Source organism: Lathyrus oleraceus, chromosome 7 (genome assembly GCF_024323335.1).
Source record: "Lathyrus oleraceus cultivar Zhongwan6 chromosome 7, CAAS_Psat_ZW6_1.0, whole genome shotgun sequence".
NCBI classification, from domain to species: domain Eukaryota; kingdom Viridiplantae; phylum Streptophyta; class Magnoliopsida; order Fabales; family Fabaceae; genus Lathyrus; species Lathyrus oleraceus.
Window position 1 is genome coordinate 228,946,384 of NC_066585.1, and position 18,893 is coordinate 228,965,276.

At 38.7% G+C, this 18,893-nt stretch overlaps 4 protein-coding genes across 4 annotated transcripts; all 4 read left to right on the plus strand.

Annotated features, from left to right (window-relative positions):
- Nucleotides 1-903: 903 nt before the first annotated feature.
- LOC127103086 (uncharacterized) lies at nucleotides 904-1,904 on the plus strand. Its single transcript, XM_051040375.1, has 2 exons — nucleotides 904-1,588; nucleotides 1,702-1,904. Exons 1-2 carry the CDS (start codon nucleotides 904-906, stop codon nucleotides 1,902-1,904), a joined length of 888 nt encoding a protein of 295 aa, XP_050896332.1.
- Nucleotides 1,905-2,699: 795 nt separating this feature from the next.
- Nucleotides 2,700-3,620, plus strand: LOC127103087 (uncharacterized). The gene has a single exon (XM_051040376.1). The coding sequence runs from the start codon at nucleotides 2,700-2,702 to the stop codon at nucleotides 3,618-3,620; it is 921 nt and encodes a 306-aa protein (XP_050896333.1).
- A 4-nt stretch (nucleotides 3,621-3,624) lies between these two features.
- On the plus strand, nucleotides 3,625-4,884 carry LOC127103088 (uncharacterized). The gene is made up of 2 exons (XM_051040377.1): nucleotides 3,625-3,805; nucleotides 3,905-4,884. Exons 1-2 carry the CDS (start codon nucleotides 3,625-3,627, stop codon nucleotides 4,882-4,884), a joined length of 1,161 nt encoding a protein of 386 aa, XP_050896334.1.
- Nucleotides 4,885-16,937: 12,053 nt separating this feature from the next.
- On the plus strand, nucleotides 16,938-17,615 carry LOC127103089 (uncharacterized). Its single transcript, XM_051040378.1, has one exon. The coding sequence runs from the start codon at nucleotides 16,938-16,940 to the stop codon at nucleotides 17,613-17,615; it is 678 nt and encodes a 225-aa protein (XP_050896335.1).
- The last annotated feature ends 1,278 nt before the right edge of the window (nucleotides 17,616-18,893 follow it).

The window sequence follows — 18,893 nt, forward strand, 5'->3', positions numbered from 1 at the left end:
TAGGATACTATAGATACTGAGGATGCTAATACCTTCCCTTAGTATAACCAACCCCTGAATTTTAGATCTCTTCGCATTGTTTTTACATTGCACAATTAGGGTTTTATTCGATCTTTTCCCTTTCCCTTAGATAAATTAAAGTTCGGTGGTGAACATTTAATGTTTTGTGATTCAAGTTGATACAATAGCTTGATATCTGATTCTCACCGCGACATAAATGGAGACTTCAGTGGGGAGACATTGAAAGAGGGTTAAGCCTATTTTGATTATATTTGTATTGTTATTATTAGTTGTTTTCATTATTTGTTTGGACCTTTGTTTTGGGTGATCCATTGTGTGGTGAGGTAAGTCCTAACCCAGACTTGAGTGTACATAAATAAGATATGATATGGTATAGTCAAGAAGGCTTATAGGGAGTTTAATCCCGAAGAAGCTGACTTGAGAATCCACCACTCTTGTGGAGGTTCCCTTTACAATTAGTATTGTTGATCAATAAATTGTGAAAACATATACTATATTGATTCGGGTAACCTGAGAAGCTGAGGACCTTAGTAACCCCATTTACCCCACTTGGTCTTTAGGATGTAGTGCGATGACTATGAAGGTGTAAATCTGAAATAGTTGATACGCGATACTACACTCAAATTAGATTCTCTTGAGAATATTATTAACTCCCGAGTAATTGGCATGTTGATAATATCTGAAAGATGGGTCAATGATTTTTGGGAACCTTTGTAGAACTCGTTGTACAGGTACAAAATAAACCCATAGTACATTTGGGATGGTTAGACCCATGGCCTCATGCTCGCAACATCGAACCTTTGAACCCTATTTGTGTGTGACCCTTGTTCGTGTGTTTGTGCATTCATGCATCCATGCATCATAAACATCGTTTTTTTAACAATGTTTTCAAGGAACTTAGGAACTTTTGTTGCAAACATTAGGTTTATCATGGATTTTGGAAGGAAAAAGACTCAAAAGTACACTTTCAAGAGTTCTAAGTTAGAAGACCTAAGAAGATTGGGATATTTGGTTGTTGACACAGAGGCTTTCAACAAAAGATATGGACATTTGCTCTCTCTTTTGAAGATCAACATGGCAGATGGACTTCTTTCTACTTTGATTCAGTTTTATGATCCCGTGTATCACTATTTCACTTTCCCCGACTATCAGCTTATGCCAACACTTGAAGAATACTCTCATCTGATTGGTGTTCCTATTTCTAGTCAAGCTCCATTTTCTGGTATGGAGGAAGATCCCAAAGATCAAGACATTGCAAAGGCTACTCACTTGAAAATGTCAGAGATCAGGGATCACATGACCACAAAAGGAAAAATGCTTGGTTTGACAACTAAGTTTCTAATGAACAAAGCTCAGTATTTTGCTAGAATGAGGAGTGTGGATGCTTTTGAGGCTGTTTTTTCTCTACTTATCTATGGATTGTTCCTCTTTCCTAGTTTTGGTGACTTTGTTGCCATGGATGCCATCAAGATCTTCTTAATAGGAAATCCAGTTCCTACTTTGCTTGCTGATGCCTATCATTTTGTTCATATGAGGAATTCTTACAGCGGAGGAATGATTACATGTTGTATGCCTATGTTGTACAAGTGGTTATTTCTCACTTGCCTAGGTCTCATGCTTTTTGGGATCTTAAGGATGGTATTTTGTGGTCACAGAAGATTATGTCGCTCACACATTCAGATATTGTTTGGTATAGTCGTGACTATGATGGAGTTAGTATCATTGATAGTTGTGGAGGATTTTCTAATGTACCTCTCCTTGGTACAAAAGAAGGCATCAGTTACAACCCAATCCTAGCTCGACGTCAACTCGATTATCCAATGAGAGATAAACCAAAGAATATTCACTTGGAGAGTTTGTTCTTTAAGGAATGTGAAAATTGAAAAGCGCTCAAAGAGAAGATTGTGCACACTTGGCGCCATGTTCATAAGCTAGAAAAGAAAGTCTTAGGGAAGACAAATTGTGTCTCCTTAGAACCTTATCTTAAATGGGTGAAAGATAAGGCCATCAACTTGAAAATTCCTTATCCTCGCCAAGAGCCTTTGCCTTTAGTTGACAAAGAACCTACCTATATCTTCATGGCTGATGCAGAGAAGTTGAAGATTGCTTTGACCAAAGCGCATTGAGAAAGGGACGCTTGGAAGAACAAGTATCAAATCATCAACAATGAGGATGAAGAACTTCAAAGGCAATTGAAAATGAAGAATGAAGAAGAGCTCTCCAACAAGAAGAGGAAGGTGCAAGAGGATTTATTTTCCTATGGTGTTCAGTCAAATACTCCTTGGAAGTTGATCGTAGACAAGCTTGTGCTCGAGAAGGATGAGATGGAAGAACAAATTAAGAAGCTCAACTTGAGGCTACTAGGGGAATCTCCTTAGGACTTTACTTAGCTTTTATTTAGCTTTGTTTAGAACTTTTGAAAGTGTACTCAAATTTTGTAACTCCCTTTGATTAATGAAATGAGTTTCTTTTGGTCATTTGCCTTTTGATGTTTGCAATTATCTCTTAAGTTCCTTGAAACTTTTAAAATTTTGCATTTTTATTGCATTCATGCACATGTCATCACACTTGCATTTTTTTTATCAAAATAAAAACTCATTTCCGTCATTCCTTCTCCAATAGTTTCCATACTGAGACCCTCACACCAATACAACACCAGAGCTCAAGACCGACGTAGAATGGCCGAGCAAGAGCAAGATATGGAAAGAGTCAATGAAGAGCTTACAGATCTACATGGGAATATAGGTCAAATCATGGAGATGTTGCAAGTAATACGTGCAAAGATGGATACTCAACCCACAATTGTTTCTGAGATCGTCAATCCGGTGATTAATCCTCAGCCAATAGTTACTACTCCAGCAACTTGGCCTCCCTTTGGTCTTCCTTATGGTTTTGTTCCTCCTCCTCAAGGACAGTCCACTCAACACACAGTTCTATTAACTACTGAAGTTAATCAAGTGATTCTTACTTTTGCACCCACTGCCATGCACACTCGAGTTCAACCGTACTTCGATGATCATCAACAAGTGTATGGTATACCTGATATGTTTGAAGAAGGTGATGAAAGACATGAAAATCTGAGAGAAAATGTTGAAACCATTGAGAAAAGGCTGAGAGCAATGGAAGGTGATCAGATCTTTGGTGTTGTTGCCAGAGAAATGTGCCTTGTATCTGGATTGGTGATCCCCGCAAAATTCAAGACACCCAACTTTAATCAATATGAAGGAGCTACTTGTCCCAAAAGTCATCTCATCATGTATTATAGAAAGATGGAAGCTCACGTGGACAATGATAAACTCATGATCCACTATTTCCAAGACAGTTTGAAAGGTGCCTCTTCTAAATGGTACTTGACCCTTGATCAGACTCGCATTCGTTGTTTCCAAGATTTTTCTGATGCTTTCATCAAACAATACAAGTACAACATGGATCTAGCTCCCGATAGAAGGCAATTGTTGAGCATGTCCCAAAAGGATTCTGAATCCTTTAAAGAATATGCACAAAGGTGGAGAGAGACTGCATCTCAAGTGGAACCTCCATTAACTGAAAAAAAAATTGGCAGATTGGTTCATCGACACAGTGCGACCATAATTTTTTGAAAGGATGGTGGGAAGCGTGACTGCAAGTTTTTCTGACTTGGTGGCCGTGGGTATCAAAGTGGATCTTGGCTTAAAAAATGGCAAGATGATTATTTCAGCTAGTAATTGTAACAATAACAACAATACCAAGAAATTCTCTAGCAGTTTCCTTAAGAAAAAGGAAGGAGAAACAAATGCAGTGATGGGTAGTAGAAGAAAGAATCAGTCTTGGAAAAAACAACAATCTTTTGCTCAACAATAATATGTTTAACAACCGCAATTTGCTCAACATCCGTATGTAACAGTTACTACACCAACTTTCAATCAACAAGTCCTAGTGTATCAGTTGACCCAAGCAGTTCCGATCTTTCAAACAACACCCAACGTTCCAACTTATCAACAAGCGCCCAACACTCCAGCTTATCAACAAAGGACTTCAGCTCCACGCCTAAATGCTCCATTTCAAAATAGAATACAACGTGGAAAACCTCGGATTCCTCAGATTCCTATGTCTTACACTGAATTATATCCGTCATTGTTGAAGAAAGGATTAGTTGTTCCAAGACCTTTGGGACCTCCACCAGATCCTCTCCCACCATATTACAATCCCAATTCACATTGTCTGTTCCATGAAGGTGCCCCAGGGAATGATTTGGAAGGCTGGTATGCCTTGAAACATATTCTGAGGGAATTGATTGAGAAAAAGATTCTTTCATTTGGGGATACCAGTCCAAATGTCAAAAACAATCCTTTGCTCGCTCATGGGTCTATAAATGATATTGATGATGAGCCTGATGAAAGTCTAATTCTTGATGCAACCAAAATCAAGACTCCACTCAGAGATTTTCATGCAAAGTTAGTGGAGGCAGGTTTATTGAAAAATTGCCATAAGAGTTGTGAAGAATGTACTATTGGTCATAAAGGGTGTGAAATGGTCCAAAAGGATATTCAAGAATTGATTAACCAAGGTGTGTTGCAAGTAAGCAGTCGTATGAAAAAGAATGAGGTAGCAGTGATTGAACCCATCTTCAATCTACCTGAGTTAAGTACTACAACACCAATCTTCAACATTCCAGAGCCAATATTCAACATTCTAGATTCTACTTTTGCTCAGCCAATTTTCAACATTCCAGAATCAGTTGAACCAATCTTCAACATGCCTAATCCAGTGGTTGTCCAAAGGCCTAGCTCTTTTCCTTTTGGGAATACTAAAGCAGTTCCTTGGAAGTATGATACATCTGTGGTTAACCAAAGGTCTGAGAAAGTAGGTCAAAAAGAGGTCTAAATATTGCAAGCACTGATTTAGCAATGGGAAGTAGAATGACTCGCAATGGTCGCATTTATACCCCTCATTTCAAATTGGCTCCGCCAATTCCACCGAAAGAAACCACCACTACTGTTAGCGACAAAGGCAAAGAGGTGATCACAATTGATGAAGACGCTGAATTTCTGAGGATTATCAAGAAGAGTGATTACAAGATTATTGATCAGTTGCATCAAAGTCCTTCAAAGATATCCATTTTGTCTCTTCTCATGAGTTCTCCAACTCATAGGAGTGCTTTGCAAAAATTGTTAACTCAGGCTCATGTCACTCACGACATTACTATTGATCAATTTGATGGGGTCATTGCCAACATTATAGCATGCAACCATCTTAGCTTCAGTAGAGAATATTTGACGAAGGATGGCCAAGACCATAATTGTGCTTTGCACATATCTATGAAATGCCAAGAAGATGCCCTAGCAAGAGTCCTTGTGGAGTTCCTCTTTTAATGTTTTACCTAAGAGGACGCTCACTAAGTTGGCATATCAAGGGACTGAGATGAGGCCAAGCGCATTAACTGTCAAGGCATTTGATGGATCGAGGAGGACCGTCATAGGGGAGGTGGAGCTGCCAATATTAATTGGTCCACGTGTGTTTGAAATTACTTTTCAGGTTATGGACATCAACCCAAATTATAGTTGTTTGCTTGGAAGGCCATGGATTCATGCCGCTGGGGCCGTGACTTCAACCTTGTACCAAAAAATGAAATTTGTTATTGATGATAAGCTGGTGATTGTGTCAGGTGAGGAAGATCTTATGGTAAGCCACCTCTCTTCGTTCAGTTACATTGAGGCTGATGAGGATGCTTTGGAAACTTCTTTCCAAGCTCTTGAAATAGCCAACATTGTCCTTATGGAAGTCGAAGAACCAAAGGGTAAGGGTATTCCATCTTATGCATCATGGAAGAAAGCAAGATCAACCATTGAGGAAGGAAGTCCCGAAGGTTAGGGAGATGTTATTGATGTCAAACTAAAGTCGGACCGTTTTGGGTTGGGTTACAAACCAACCAATGTCAAGAAGGAAGCATCAACCTCCATCGAAGGACGTCCGAAGACTATCCAAGAAGTGTTTGTCAGCACTGGATATCAAGTCAATGCTATTGATGAATATCTTGAAGATGAAGATTTGAGCAACCTGGTGTACCAATCTGATGTGGCTTTGAATAATTGGAAGGCGATTGAAATCCCAGAGATGTTTCCTTTGTCAAAGTAATTTGTTGTTTTTCTTTAGTGTTTTCAAAATTCCATAGTTATGCCCAAAGCTATTGAACTATTTTGTAGGGCCACCTTTGCATTTTCAAGATTATATCAATAAAGGTGTTTTGTTAAATTCCTGTTTGTTCATTTACTTCTTTTTCTCTTTCACTTTTAAAGAAAAATGGAAATCTTTGAAAACCATTAAAATAAAAATCATTTTCCTCTTGCATTCCTCTTTTTTTTACTTTTAATAAAAATAAATGATTTAAACATGCAGAATAAAAGAAAACCATGTTGAATCCAATGACTCTACTTTCACTCTTAACTTTGATTCACCAATCTACCAAGCTGAAGAAGAGGGTGAGGAAAATTGTGATGTTCCCGACGAACTGGCAAGATTGGTTGAGTACGAGTACACAAATATCCAACCACATCAAGAGCAGGTAGAGACAATCAACCTTGGCACCGAGGACAAAGAAAGAGGTCAAGATTGGTACAACACTTGGGGAAAACATCAAAGAAAGATTGGTCAAGCTTTTACAAGAATATGTGGATGTGTTTGCATGGTCGTATCAAGATATGCTCGGTTTAGACACAGACATTGTTGTTCACAAATTACCACTCTGACCAGATTATCACCAATAAAACAAAAACTCCGAAGAACAAGACCAGACATGGCTTTGAAGATTTGAGAAGTGGTCAAAAGATAGTTTGATGCTGGCTTCCTTGCAGTTGCAAAGTACCCTCAATGGGTAGCTAACATTGTGCCAGTGCCTAAAAAGGATGGCAAGGTCAGAATGTGCGTGGACTATAGGGATTTGAATAAAGCTAGTCCGAAGGACGATTTCCCTCTCCCACATATTGACACCTTGGTTGATAACATTGCTAGGTTTGCTGTTTTCTCCTTCATGGATGGGTTTTCAGGCTATAATCAGATCAAGATGGATCCCGGTGACATGGAAAAGACCACCTTCATCACACCATGGGGAACTTACTGCTACAAGGTTATGCCTTTTGGTCTCAAGAACGCAGGGGCAACCTATCAAAGGGCGATGGTCACCCTCTTTCATGACATGATGCATAAGGAGATTGAGGTCTATGTGGACAATATGATTGCCAAATCACAGAGTGAGGAGGATCATTTGGACCATTTATTGAAACTATTTGAGTGCCTCAAAAAATTTAGATTGCGTCTGAATCCAGCTAAGTGTACATTTGGGGTCCGATCGGGGAAGTTACTTGGTTTCATTGTTAGTCAACGAGGAATTAAAGTAGATCCAGATAAGGTCAGAGTGATACAAGAAATGTCGGCTCCACAAACTGAAAAGCAAGTTAGAGGTTTTCTTGGAAGATTGAACTACATTTCCAGGTTTATTTCCAACACGACTGCTACATGTGAGCCTATATTCAAATTACTCTGAAAGGATCAAGCAATTGAATGGAATTCTGATTGTCAGCAAGCTTTTGAGAAGATTAAAGGTTATCTGCAAGAACCTCCTATCTTGATTCCACCCATTCCAGGGAAGCCCCTCTTCATGTATTTGACTGTGCTCGAAGGATCCATGGGTTGCGTACTAGGTCAACATGATAAAATTGGAAAGAAAGATCATGCCATTTACTACTTGAGCAAGAAGTTTACTGATTGTGAAAGCAGATATTCACTCTTAGAAAAAACTTGTTGTGCTTTAGCATGGGCTGCCAGACATCTTAGGTAGTATATGATTTGTCACACTACTTTGTTGATCTCCAAAATGGATCCAATAAAGTATATCTTTGATAAGCCTGCTTTGACCGGAAGACTTGCCCGTTGGCACATGTTGTTATCTCAATAGGACATCCCGTACATAACCCAGAAATCTATCAAAGGAAGTGTTTTGTCTGACTACCTCGCTAATCATCCTGTTGAAGACTATGATGTAAGAACAAAAATTGTTCTACATCAGATTCCATGATTTTGATGATAACAAAGGATGAAACCAAAAATGGCACCCTAACGAAAAGTTTCTAAGTGTGCAGGGTTCTAAGGAAAGAAGGAAGAATTGATCAGATACATAATCATATCAGATACAAATTATCAAAAGACCAGAAGCATCTGAAGTAGAAACACGTTCAAGAAAGTCTAACTCTGAGCAAAACAGCAAAATATCAGAAGCATCTGAACAAGAAGTACGCTCTAGAAGTTCTGATTCTGAACAACGGTATGTCAAACTTCAGAAGCTCTTGGCGCTATCTGAAGAAATCATCAGAACTCAAGAGATCAACATCAGAAGCTAGATAGCAGATTCCAAGATCTCCAGAAACATGAAGACTCTGATTATGGAATTGCTAAATAAGGAAGAGTAACGTTAACTTCAAATAAAGTTATGGAAATGGATTTCCTAAATACAGGAAGAGACGTTAACTCCAAAAATACAAATGATAAGGAACTATTTGTGGTAAGTAGTCATTCAAGAAGAGAAAGTTCCTTTGACAACAAGCAACATAAGATATGGCACTAATTATTATTCAAGAGTTATTATCTGCCATGATTTTTCAACGGATCCTTCTCTTCTATATAAAGGACTGCAAATCAACATTCAGTACAAGATATACAACAAGATTTTATTGAAACATCAACACACAAAAATACTGTTTATTCTCTCAATCTTCACGAAGCTTTTGCTTAGTACGTGAAATACTTTGTTCTTTTTGTTGTAATATTTGCTTATCTTAGAAGCACTCTAGATTACATAAGCTTTCATCTATTGTTCTATTTTCCTCAAGTGACTCTGTGTAGTCTGTAGACTTGAGAGGACTAAGAGATCTTTCTCTTAGACGTTGTTTGTAAACAATCTTTCAAGATTAGTGGATTAAGTCCTTGTTGAAGGCGAAATCACCTTGGCCGGGTGGACTGGAGTAGCTTTGTGTTATAAGCGAACCAGTATAAAATCCTTGTGTGATTTTCATTTTGAAAAAGCGCTTATTTTCCAAACAATTCAAACCCCCCCTTTCTTGTTTTTATCACCTTCAATTGGTATCAGAGCCTGGTTCTGTTATTGATTTTCTAATCAAACACTTAACAGTGTAGAGAGATCCAGAACGAGAAAAACTATGGCCCACACAAATGAAAAGGATAGTTACAATGCTAAGCCTCCTGTCTTTGATGGAGAAAAATTCGATTACTGGAAAGATAGAATCGAAAGTTTCTTTCTAGGTTATGATGCTGATCTCTGGGACATTGTCATAGATGGATACAAACCTCCTGTCACAGAGGATGAAGCTGAAGTTCCCAAAAGTAAAATGTCAGATGATCAGAAGCGAGTTTTCAAGAATCATCACAAGGCCAGAACCATACTCCTCAATGCTATATCTTACAACGAGTATGAAAAGATCACCAACAGAGAAACAGCCAAAGATATACTTGACTCTCTAAGGATGACTCATGAAGGAAACTCTCAGGTCAAAGAGACAAAGGCTCTGGCGCTTATCCAAAAATATGAAGCTTTCAAAATGGAAGATGATGAAGCCATAGAGGCAATGTTCTCTAGATTCCAAACTCTGATTGCAGGTCTCAAAGTTCTAGACAAAGGATACACAACTGCAGACCACGTCAAAAAGATAGTCAGAAGTCTGCCAAAGAAATGGAGACTCATGGTTACTGCTCTGAAGCTGTCAAAGGATCTGAACAATATCAGTCTTGAAGAACTTGTTAGCTCCCTCAGAAGTCATGAGATAGAACTAGAGGAAGACGAGCCTCAGAAAAGGAACAAGTCCATAGCATTAAAGTCCAGATATGAAAGACGCAAACCTGACAGAACCAAAGCTCTCCAGGCAGAAACTGAAGATACTGATGACTCTGAACTAGAAGATTCTGATGATGAAGAAGAATTATCCCTCCTGACCAGAAGAGTTAAACAACTCTGGAAAAAGAGGAACAACAACTTCAGAAGATCAAGACCCAGAGGGGATCGATCAGAATCAACCTCAAAAGGTACAACTAACAAAGATATTACTTGTTATGAATGTAAAGAAACAGGTCACTACAGGAATGAATGCCCCAAGTTAAAGAAAGACAATCCTAGAAAAGAAAGTTTCAAGAAAAATACCTTCAGGACAAAGAAAGGATTAATGGCTACCTGGGATGATAGTGAATCTGGGTCATCAGAATCTGACTCTGATGAAAAGGCCAACGTGGCACTTATGGCTACCACATCCAGGAGCAGCTCAGATGAAGAATCTGAAGAGGTATTCTCTGAACTCTCTCGATCAGATCTAGAATCATGCTTGTCAGAAACTCTTAGCTCATATCAGAAATTAAAACAAAAGCTTAAAAACATAAAAGGCTGTCTTAAAGCAAAATTTGAAGAATGTGGCAAGCTTGAGATAACAATTCTAGCGCGAGAAGATACAATAAGATCTTTAACATTAGAAAGAGATGGAGCAAAAAGAAAAAGCTTAGAATTAGAAGAAGCGTTGTCTCAAGCACCACAAACTTCAAATAAAATAATTTTTGAATACGAAGAAGCCTTTCAGGAATTTCTGAAAAATGGAATAGGTAGGAGTATTATGGCATCCATGATTTATGGAGTCAGTCAGAACAATAAAAAGGGAATTGGGTATGATCCTAAGGAAGTTAAAACTTCTTCTAGTGACCAACTTAAATCTCCATTTTCATATCACTATACACACACACAAGAACAAAAATTTGAAAATGCTAGAAAACCCAAAGTTATGAGAAACTCTGGGAAGACTGATCAAAGAGGACCCAAGAGATTCTGGGTACCAAAAGATAAGATTGTGTATGTTGCAGATATCCTATGCAGCAAAGTTCAGACACCAGTCATGGTACCTGGACTCTGGATGCTCGCGACACATGACGGGAAGAAAGTCTATGTTCAAAAGCCTGGAACTTAAAGATGCTGGATTCGTAGGTTTCGGAGGAGATCAGAAAGGAAGGATCAGAGGCTCCGGAACTATTGGTAATGGTACTCTTCCCTCTATATCTGATGTTCTTTACGTAGAAGGATTAATGCATAACTTGTTATCCATAAGTCAATTAAGTGATAACGGTTATGATGTAATCTTTAATCAAAAAACATGTAAAACCATTAATCAGAACGATGGCTCTGTCCTTTTCACAGGCAAGAGGAAAAACAACATTTATAAAATTAATCTTTCTGATTTAAAAGAACAAAATGTTAAATGTCTGATGTCTGTTCATAAAGAGCAATGGGTATGGCATAGACGCTTGGGCCACATTAGCATGAGGAAACTTTCTCAGCTAAACAAACTTGAGTTAGTCAGAGGCCTACCTAAACTGAAGTTTTCTTTAGATGCTCTGTGTGAAGCATGTCAGAAAGGAAAATTTTCTAAAACATCTTTTAAAAAGAAAAATGTTGTTTCTACCTCTAAGCCTCTGGAACTTCTCCACATTGACTTATTTGGTCCTGTGAAAACAGCATCAGTCAATGGAAAGAAGTATGGACTAGTCATTGTTGATGATTACAGTCGCTGGACATGGGTGAAATTCCTAAAGCACAAGAGTGAGTCTCACTCTGTATTCACTAGTTTTTGCTCCAAAGTGCAAAAAGAATTTGACTCTAAAATTATTAGAGTTAGAAGTGATCATGGTGGGGAATTTGAAAACAAAGATTTTGAAGAATTATTTGACTCTAATGGAATATCCCATGATTTCTCCTGCCCTAGAACTCCACAACAAAATGGAGTTGTAGAGAGGAAGAATAGGACACTCCAAGAGATGGCCAGAACCATGATCAATGAATCTAATGTGGCAAAGCACTTTTGGGCAGAAGCTGTAAATACAGCATGTTACATTCAGAATAGAATCTCTATAAGACCTATTCTGGAAAAGACTCCCTATGAACTGTGTAAAGGAAGAAAACCAAACATTTCATATTTTCATCCTTTTGGATGTTCTTGCTTTATCTTAAACACTAAAGAACATCTGAACAAGTTTGATTCCAAAGCACAGAAAGGTATTATGTTAGGATACTCAGAACGCTCTAAAGGCTACAGAGTATACAACACAGAAACCAAAATTGTGGAAGAATCAATTCATGTCAGATTTGATGATAAGCTTGACCCTGAAAAGTCAAAGCTAGTTGAAGATTTTGCAGATTTAGAAATCATCCTTGCAGGTTCTGATAAAACTCCAGAAGCAACTGTCACTCAGAATTCTGAAGAAATTAAATCCCCAGAAATCCCAAAGAAAGTTAAAAGTCGTATCAATGTATCTGAAGATTTGATTCTGGGAAACAAAGGCGAACCTGTTAGAACCAGATCTACTTTCAGGACCTCTGAAGATACTCCTCTGGGACTAGTGTCTCTGATTGAGCCTATGTCCTGTGATGAAGCACTTCAAGATAACGACTGGGTTTCAGCCATGCAAGAAGAATTAGATCAATTCACAAAGAATGATGTCTGGGATCTTGTTCCAAAGCCCAGAGGCACTCACATCATTGGAACCAGATGGGTATTCAGAAACAAGCTGAATGAGAAAGGAGAAGTCGTCAGAAACAAAGCTCGACTGGTAGCTCAAGGTTATAGTCAACAAGAAGGTATTGATTATAATGAAACTTTTGCTCCAGTCGCAAGGTTAAAATCTATTCGTCTTCTTGTATCTTTTGCTATTAACCATTCTATTAAATTATATCAAATGGATGTCAAGAGTGCATTCCTTAATGGTTATATATCAGAAGAAGTGTATGTCAACCAACCTCCAGGTTTTGAAAATCCAAATTTTCCAGAACATGTTTTTAAACTTAAAAAATCTTTATATGGGCTTAAACAAGCTCCCAGAGCTTGGTATGAACGTTTAAGCAACTTTCTTCTGGAACACAATTTTATCAGAGGGAAAGTTGACTCCACACTCTTCTGTAAGAACCTTAACAATGATCTCATGATATGCCAGATATACGTTGATGATATTATTTTTGGTTCAGTTAACGCCTCTGTTTGTCAAGAATTCTCTAAGTTAATGCAGGCAGAATTTGAAATGAGCTTAATGCAAGAACTAAAGTTCTTTCTGGGAATTCAAATTAACCAAACTTCAGAAGTTACAAATGTTCATCAAAGCAAATATATTAAAGATGTTCTGAAGAAATTTGACATGGCTGACTGCAACTCTGCAAAAACTCCAATGCATCTAACATGCATTCTTGAAAAGGAAGAAGTAAGCGCAAAGGTTTGTCAGAAGCTCTATAGAGGTATGATAGGCTCTCTTCTCTATCTGACTGCTACTCGTCCTGATATTCTCTTTAGTGTCTGTCTCTGTGCTAGATTCCAATCAGATCCTAGAGAATCTCATTTAACAGCAGTTAAGAGAATTCTTAAGTATCTGAAAGGAACTCCTAACCTGGGCCTGATGTATAAGAAAACATCAGAGTATAGACTTTCTGGTTACTGTGATGCAGATTATGCAGGAGATAGACTAGAACGAAAAAGCACATCTAGAAATTGCCAGCTTCTGGGAAACAATCTAATATCCTGGGCTAGCAAAAGACAGTCAACTATCGCTCTATCAACTGCAGAAGCAGAATATATCTCAGCATCACTGTGCACAACTCAGATGCTCTGGATGAAGCATCGGTTAGAAGATCTGCAAATCTTTGAGAGTAACATTCCTATCTTCTGTGATAATACTGTTGCCATTTGTCTAAGTAAGAATCCCATTCTACATTCCAGAGCTAAACACATTGAAATAAAACATCATTTTATCAGAGACTATGTTCAGAAAGGAATAGTAACATTGAAGTTCATTGATACAAATCATCAATGGGCTGATATCTTTACTAAGCCTCTAGCTGAAGATAGATTTCTTTTTATCTTAGAAAATCTGAACATTCGAAATTGCCCTGAATGAAGTGTGGCTCTGAAGATGTAAAATGAGACTCTGACATAAACAAATGTGTTTCTGCCTCTAACTCTGATACTTCTACCAGTTAAGAAGATATCTGAGTTAGAAATCTCCAGGAACCAATCCTTTGGTATTCCTGAAGATCAGATACATCAACACGTGGAGCACTTAGCGTCCAACCCTAGAACTTCTAGATAGCTGTCCAGAAGAAAATCAAAGGACGTTTGAGATCTCCTCGAGCAGTGTGCATACTGTTGGGATTAGACCCTCATTAATGAGCCTTAATCATGTCTCCCCCCAAGCGTGCTAACTTGATTCTTGTGCTAACGCTGAAATGTGTGTCGTTTTGCATGTGTTTTCATTTAGGGTATTTAAACACTTTTCTCACATTTCACATACCTTATCCTCTCCTCAGACCCAGAAAACTCTGACCCTAACTCCCCAACCTTAGCCCAAATTCAGGCTCAAAACCTTGCTTCACAACAACCAACACAAACACAATCTGAAGCAACTTCACCTCCTCCAGAACAAACAACCAACATTACTTCTGAAGACCAACCTTCTGAAACTCAACCCTCTGACCTCCACACCTCTGATATCACCCCTCCAAACACCTCTGCTGAACCTGAAGCTGAAGCTGAAACTGAACCTTTACCATTAGACTTAAACCCTCTTTACGCTTCACCCCAAAGATCTGAACCTCAACCTGAAGCAGAATCTGAACCTCTAACCTTAAATCTCAGCCCTCCAACCTCTTCACCTCAAACCTCTGAACCTGGCCTTTCTATACCTACCCTTGAGGAAGCCATAATGCTGTTCGTTGGGGCTTCGGTACAAAAGGTCAAGTCTCTGACCATTAACTCTGAAGTCAGTGATGCTCCTGACTCTGTAAGGACACACTGGAACAGAGTCATTGGCTGGATGACCTCTGAGGCTTTTAAACTGAAGCACATCTCTGAACAAGTCAGAAACGACTTTATCAGAGATGCTGAGGCAAGACTCCAGGAAAGACTTGCAAGAGAAGCTGAAGCTAGAAGGCTAGAGGAAGAGAGATTGGCAAAGGAAGCTGAAGAAGAAGCTAGAAGGCTGGAGGAAGAAAAAGCAAGGGAAGCTGAAATTCTGAGGGTAAAGGAAGCTGAAGCTAAAGCTCTGGCTGATGCTGCTGCTGCTGCTGACGCTGAAGCACAAGCTGCTGCTGAAGCTGAAGCAATGGCCGCTGCTGAAGCACAACAGGCTCTGACTTAGGGGGAGTCCTCATCTGTTGTTCCCATGGTTCTCCAGACTCTGGAAGAACTGAAGAAAGATCAGAAGGAACTCCGGGCCAGAATGGATAAGCAAGACACTGTCAACGACAACATTCAGAACATGCTGGCTTTGTTGCTTCAGAGAATGCCTCCGCCTCCGAACCCTTAGGCACTTAGGATTTTGTTGTTTGCCTTCTTTGTTTTGTTTTCTGATGTTTACTTGTTCCTTTTGCCTCTATTGCTTTTTATCTGAATACAATGTTTTTCTCTTCAATTATTTATTTTTGCAATGTCTTTTTGATTCTGACAAAAAGGGGGAGAAGTCATTAATAACTCTGATGAAAATAATGTCTAAATACCTTAAGCACTCTGCAACATATTTTTCTTAAAAATTAATTTATCTAACTCTAGACTTAAGAAATTGCAGAAGGTATCAAGAAACCTCATTGCTTGGAAGCTCTGGTAAGAACTTCTGAACTCCCTAGCCTATCTCAGGGGGAGCTCTTGTCTATCTGATCTGATATTGTTTATGTTTCATCTGCTAATTAAGTTTGTTTTGTCATCATCAAAAAGGGGGAGATTGTAAGAACAAAAATTGTTCTACATCAGATTCCATGATTTTGATGATAACAAAGGATGAAACCAAAAATGGCACCCTAACGAAAAGTTTCTAAGTGTGCAGGGTTCTAAGGAAAGAAGGAAGAATTGATCAGATACATAATCATATCAGATACAAATTATCAAAAGACCAGAAGCATCTGAAGTAGAAACACGTTCAAGAAAGTCTAACTCTGAGCAAAACAGCAAAATATCAGAAGCATCTGAACAAGAAGTACGCTCTAGAAGTTCTGATTCTGAACAACGGTATGTCAAACTTCAGAAGCTCTTGGCGCTATCTGAAGAAATCATCAGAACTCAAGAGATCAACATCAGAAGCTAGATAGCAGATTCCAAGATCTCCAGAAACATGAAGACTCTGATTATGGAATTGCTAAATAAGGAAGAGTAACGTTAACTTCAAATAAAGTTATGGAAATGGATTTCCTAAATACAGGAAGAGACGTTAACTCCAAAAATACAAATGATAAGGAACTATTTGTGGTAAGTAGTCATTCAAGAAGAGAAAGTTGCTTTGACAACAAGCAACATAAGATATGGCACTAATTATTATTCAAGAGTTATTATCTGCCATGATTTTTCAACGGATCCTTCTCTTCTATATAAAGGACTGCAAATCAACATTCAGTACAAGATATACAACAAGATTTTACTGAAACATCAACACACAAAAATACTGTTTATTCTCTCAATCTTCACGAAGCTTTTGCTTAGTACGTGAAATACTTTGTTCTTTTTGTTGTAATATTTGCTTATCTTAGAAGCACTCTAGATTACATAAGCTTTCATCTATTGTTCTATTTTCCTCAAGTGACTCTGTGTAGTCTGTAGACTTGAGAGGACTAAGAGATCTTTCTCTTAGACGTTGTTTGTAAACAATCTTTCAAGATTAGTGGATTAAGTCCTTGTTGAAGGCGAAATCACCTTGGCCGGGTGGACTGGAGTAGCTTTGTGTTATAAGCGAACCAGTATAAAATCCTTGTGTGATTTTCATTTTGAAAAAGCGCTTATTTTCCAAACTATTCAACCCCCCCCCCCCCTTTCTTGTTTTTCTCACCTTCATATGAGCCATTGAAGTTTGATTTCCCAGATGAAGACATTATGTTGGTGAAAGATTGTGAAACTCCAAGCCCAGATGAAGGTCCCGAGCCAGGTTCCTGTTGGAAGACGATGTTTGATGGTTCCTCCAATTGCATGGGGCATGGTGTGGAAGTTGTGTTGATGAATCCCAATGGTGGGTATACTCCTTTCACATCAAGATTGTGTTTTGAATGTACCAACAATATTGCAGAGTATGAATCATGTATCTTAGGTATTGAAGCTGCAATTGACACCCGAATCAAGATCCTTAAAGTATATGGAGACTTAGCCTTGGTTATCTACCAAGTCAAAGGAGAATGGGAAACTCGTGATGAGAAGTTAATCCCATATCGTGCCCACATTATGGAATTGATAAAGTACTTTGATGAAATCACCTTCCATCATGTTCCGAGAGCAGAAAATCAGATAGCAGATGCTTTGGCTATGTTAGCCTTTATGTTCCAAGTCAGATTTCTCAATGAGGCACCACTCATCAAAATTGAGAGGAAAACTGCACCAGCCTATTGCCTATTGGTTGAAGAAGAAATTGACGAGAAACCGTGGTTCTATGATATCATGAACTACTTACAAAATCAAGAATACCCAGTAAATGCAACAACCCTAGATAAGAAGACTTTAAGGAGGTTGGCATCCAAATTCTTCCTTAGCAACGAGGTGCTATATAAAAAGAAACTATAACATGGTTCTACTCAGATGCGTGGACAGACACGAAGCAGACCTGTTGATCAAAGAGATTCATAAAGGATCATTTGGAACTCACGCCAATGGACATGCCATGTCTAGGAAGATCTTGAGAGCTGGTTATTATTGGTTGACCATGGAATCTGATTGTTTCAACTATGCCAAAAAATGTCACAAATGTCAAATCTATGCTGACAAGGTGCACGTGCCTCCGACACTGTTGAATGTTTTATCATCACCTTGGCCTTTCGCAATGTGGGGCATCGACATGATTGGGTAAATTGAGCCTAAAGCTTCCAATGGTCACCGTTTCATCTTGGTTGCAATGACTACTTCACCAAATGGGTAGAAGCTACGTCATACGCCAACGTGATGAAGCAAGTGGTTGCCCGCTTCATTAAGAACCAAATTAATTGTCGCTATGGAGTTCCAAGCATAATTATCACGGATAATGGGACAAATTTGAACAACAAAATAATGAAAGAGTTGTGTGAGACCTTCAAGATTGAACATCACAACTCTTCTCCGTCTCGTCCGAAGATGAATGGAGTTGTTGAAGCCGCAAATAAGAATATCAAGAAAATCCTGCAAAAGATGGTGAAAACTTACAAAGATTGGCATGAAATGTTACCCTTTGCTTTGTATGGATACAGAACCTTAGTTCTCACTTCAACAGGGGTAACCCCTTTCTCTCTATTATATGGGATGGATGCAGTTCTCCCAATTGAAGTAGAGATACCATCTTTGAGAGTCTTGATGGAGACCAAGCTAGAGGAAGCTGAATGGATCCAGAATAGATATGACCAATTGAACCTCATTGATGAGAAGAGAATGACTTCTATGTGTCATGGTCAGTTGTAACAGAAGCGGATCAAGAGGGCGTTTGACAAAAAAGTCCATCTTCGTGAATTCAAAGAAGGAGATCTAGTACTCAAGAAGATCTTGCCCGTACACAAGGATATGCGTGGAAAGTGGAGTCCGAATTATGAAGGTCCATATATTGTGAAGAAAGCATTCTCTGGAGGTTCCTTGATTCTCACAACTATGGATGGTGAAGAGCTTGCGCACCCTGTGAACTCTGATGCGGTAAAAAAATATTATGCCTAAATAAAACCCACTAAGTCGAAAACCTAAAAAGGCGACTAAGGCAAAAAAATGGGTATCTAGGAGGATCATAACCTATGAAGGAGATCCAGGAAAAAGTTAGGGGTAAAAATAAAAAAATGAAAGCTCGCTAAGTTGAAAACCCGAAAGGGCGACTTAGGCAAAAAGAGC

Coding starts and splice junctions, on each gene's coding strand:
- LOC127103086 (XM_051040375.1), top strand. CDS start 904: ATGTTTTCAAGGAACTTAGGAACTTTTGTTGCAAACATTAGGTTTATC. Junction 1,589..1,701: donor CGGAGGAATGATTACATGTT/GTATGCCTATGT, acceptor TCACACATTCAG/ATATTGTTTGGTATAGTCGT.
- LOC127103088 (XM_051040377.1), top strand. CDS start 3,625: ATGGTGGGAAGCGTGACTGCAAGTTTTTCTGACTTGGTGGCCGTGGGT. Junction 3,806..3,904: donor AGAAACAAATGCAGTGATGG/GTAGTAGAAGAA, acceptor CGTATGTAACAG/TTACTACACCAACTTTCAAT.
- LOC127103087 (XM_051040376.1), top strand. CDS start 2,700: ATGGCCGAGCAAGAGCAAGATATGGAAAGAGTCAATGAAGAGCTTACA.
- LOC127103089 (XM_051040378.1), top strand. CDS start 16,938: ATGTTGGTGAAAGATTGTGAAACTCCAAGCCCAGATGAAGGTCCCGAG.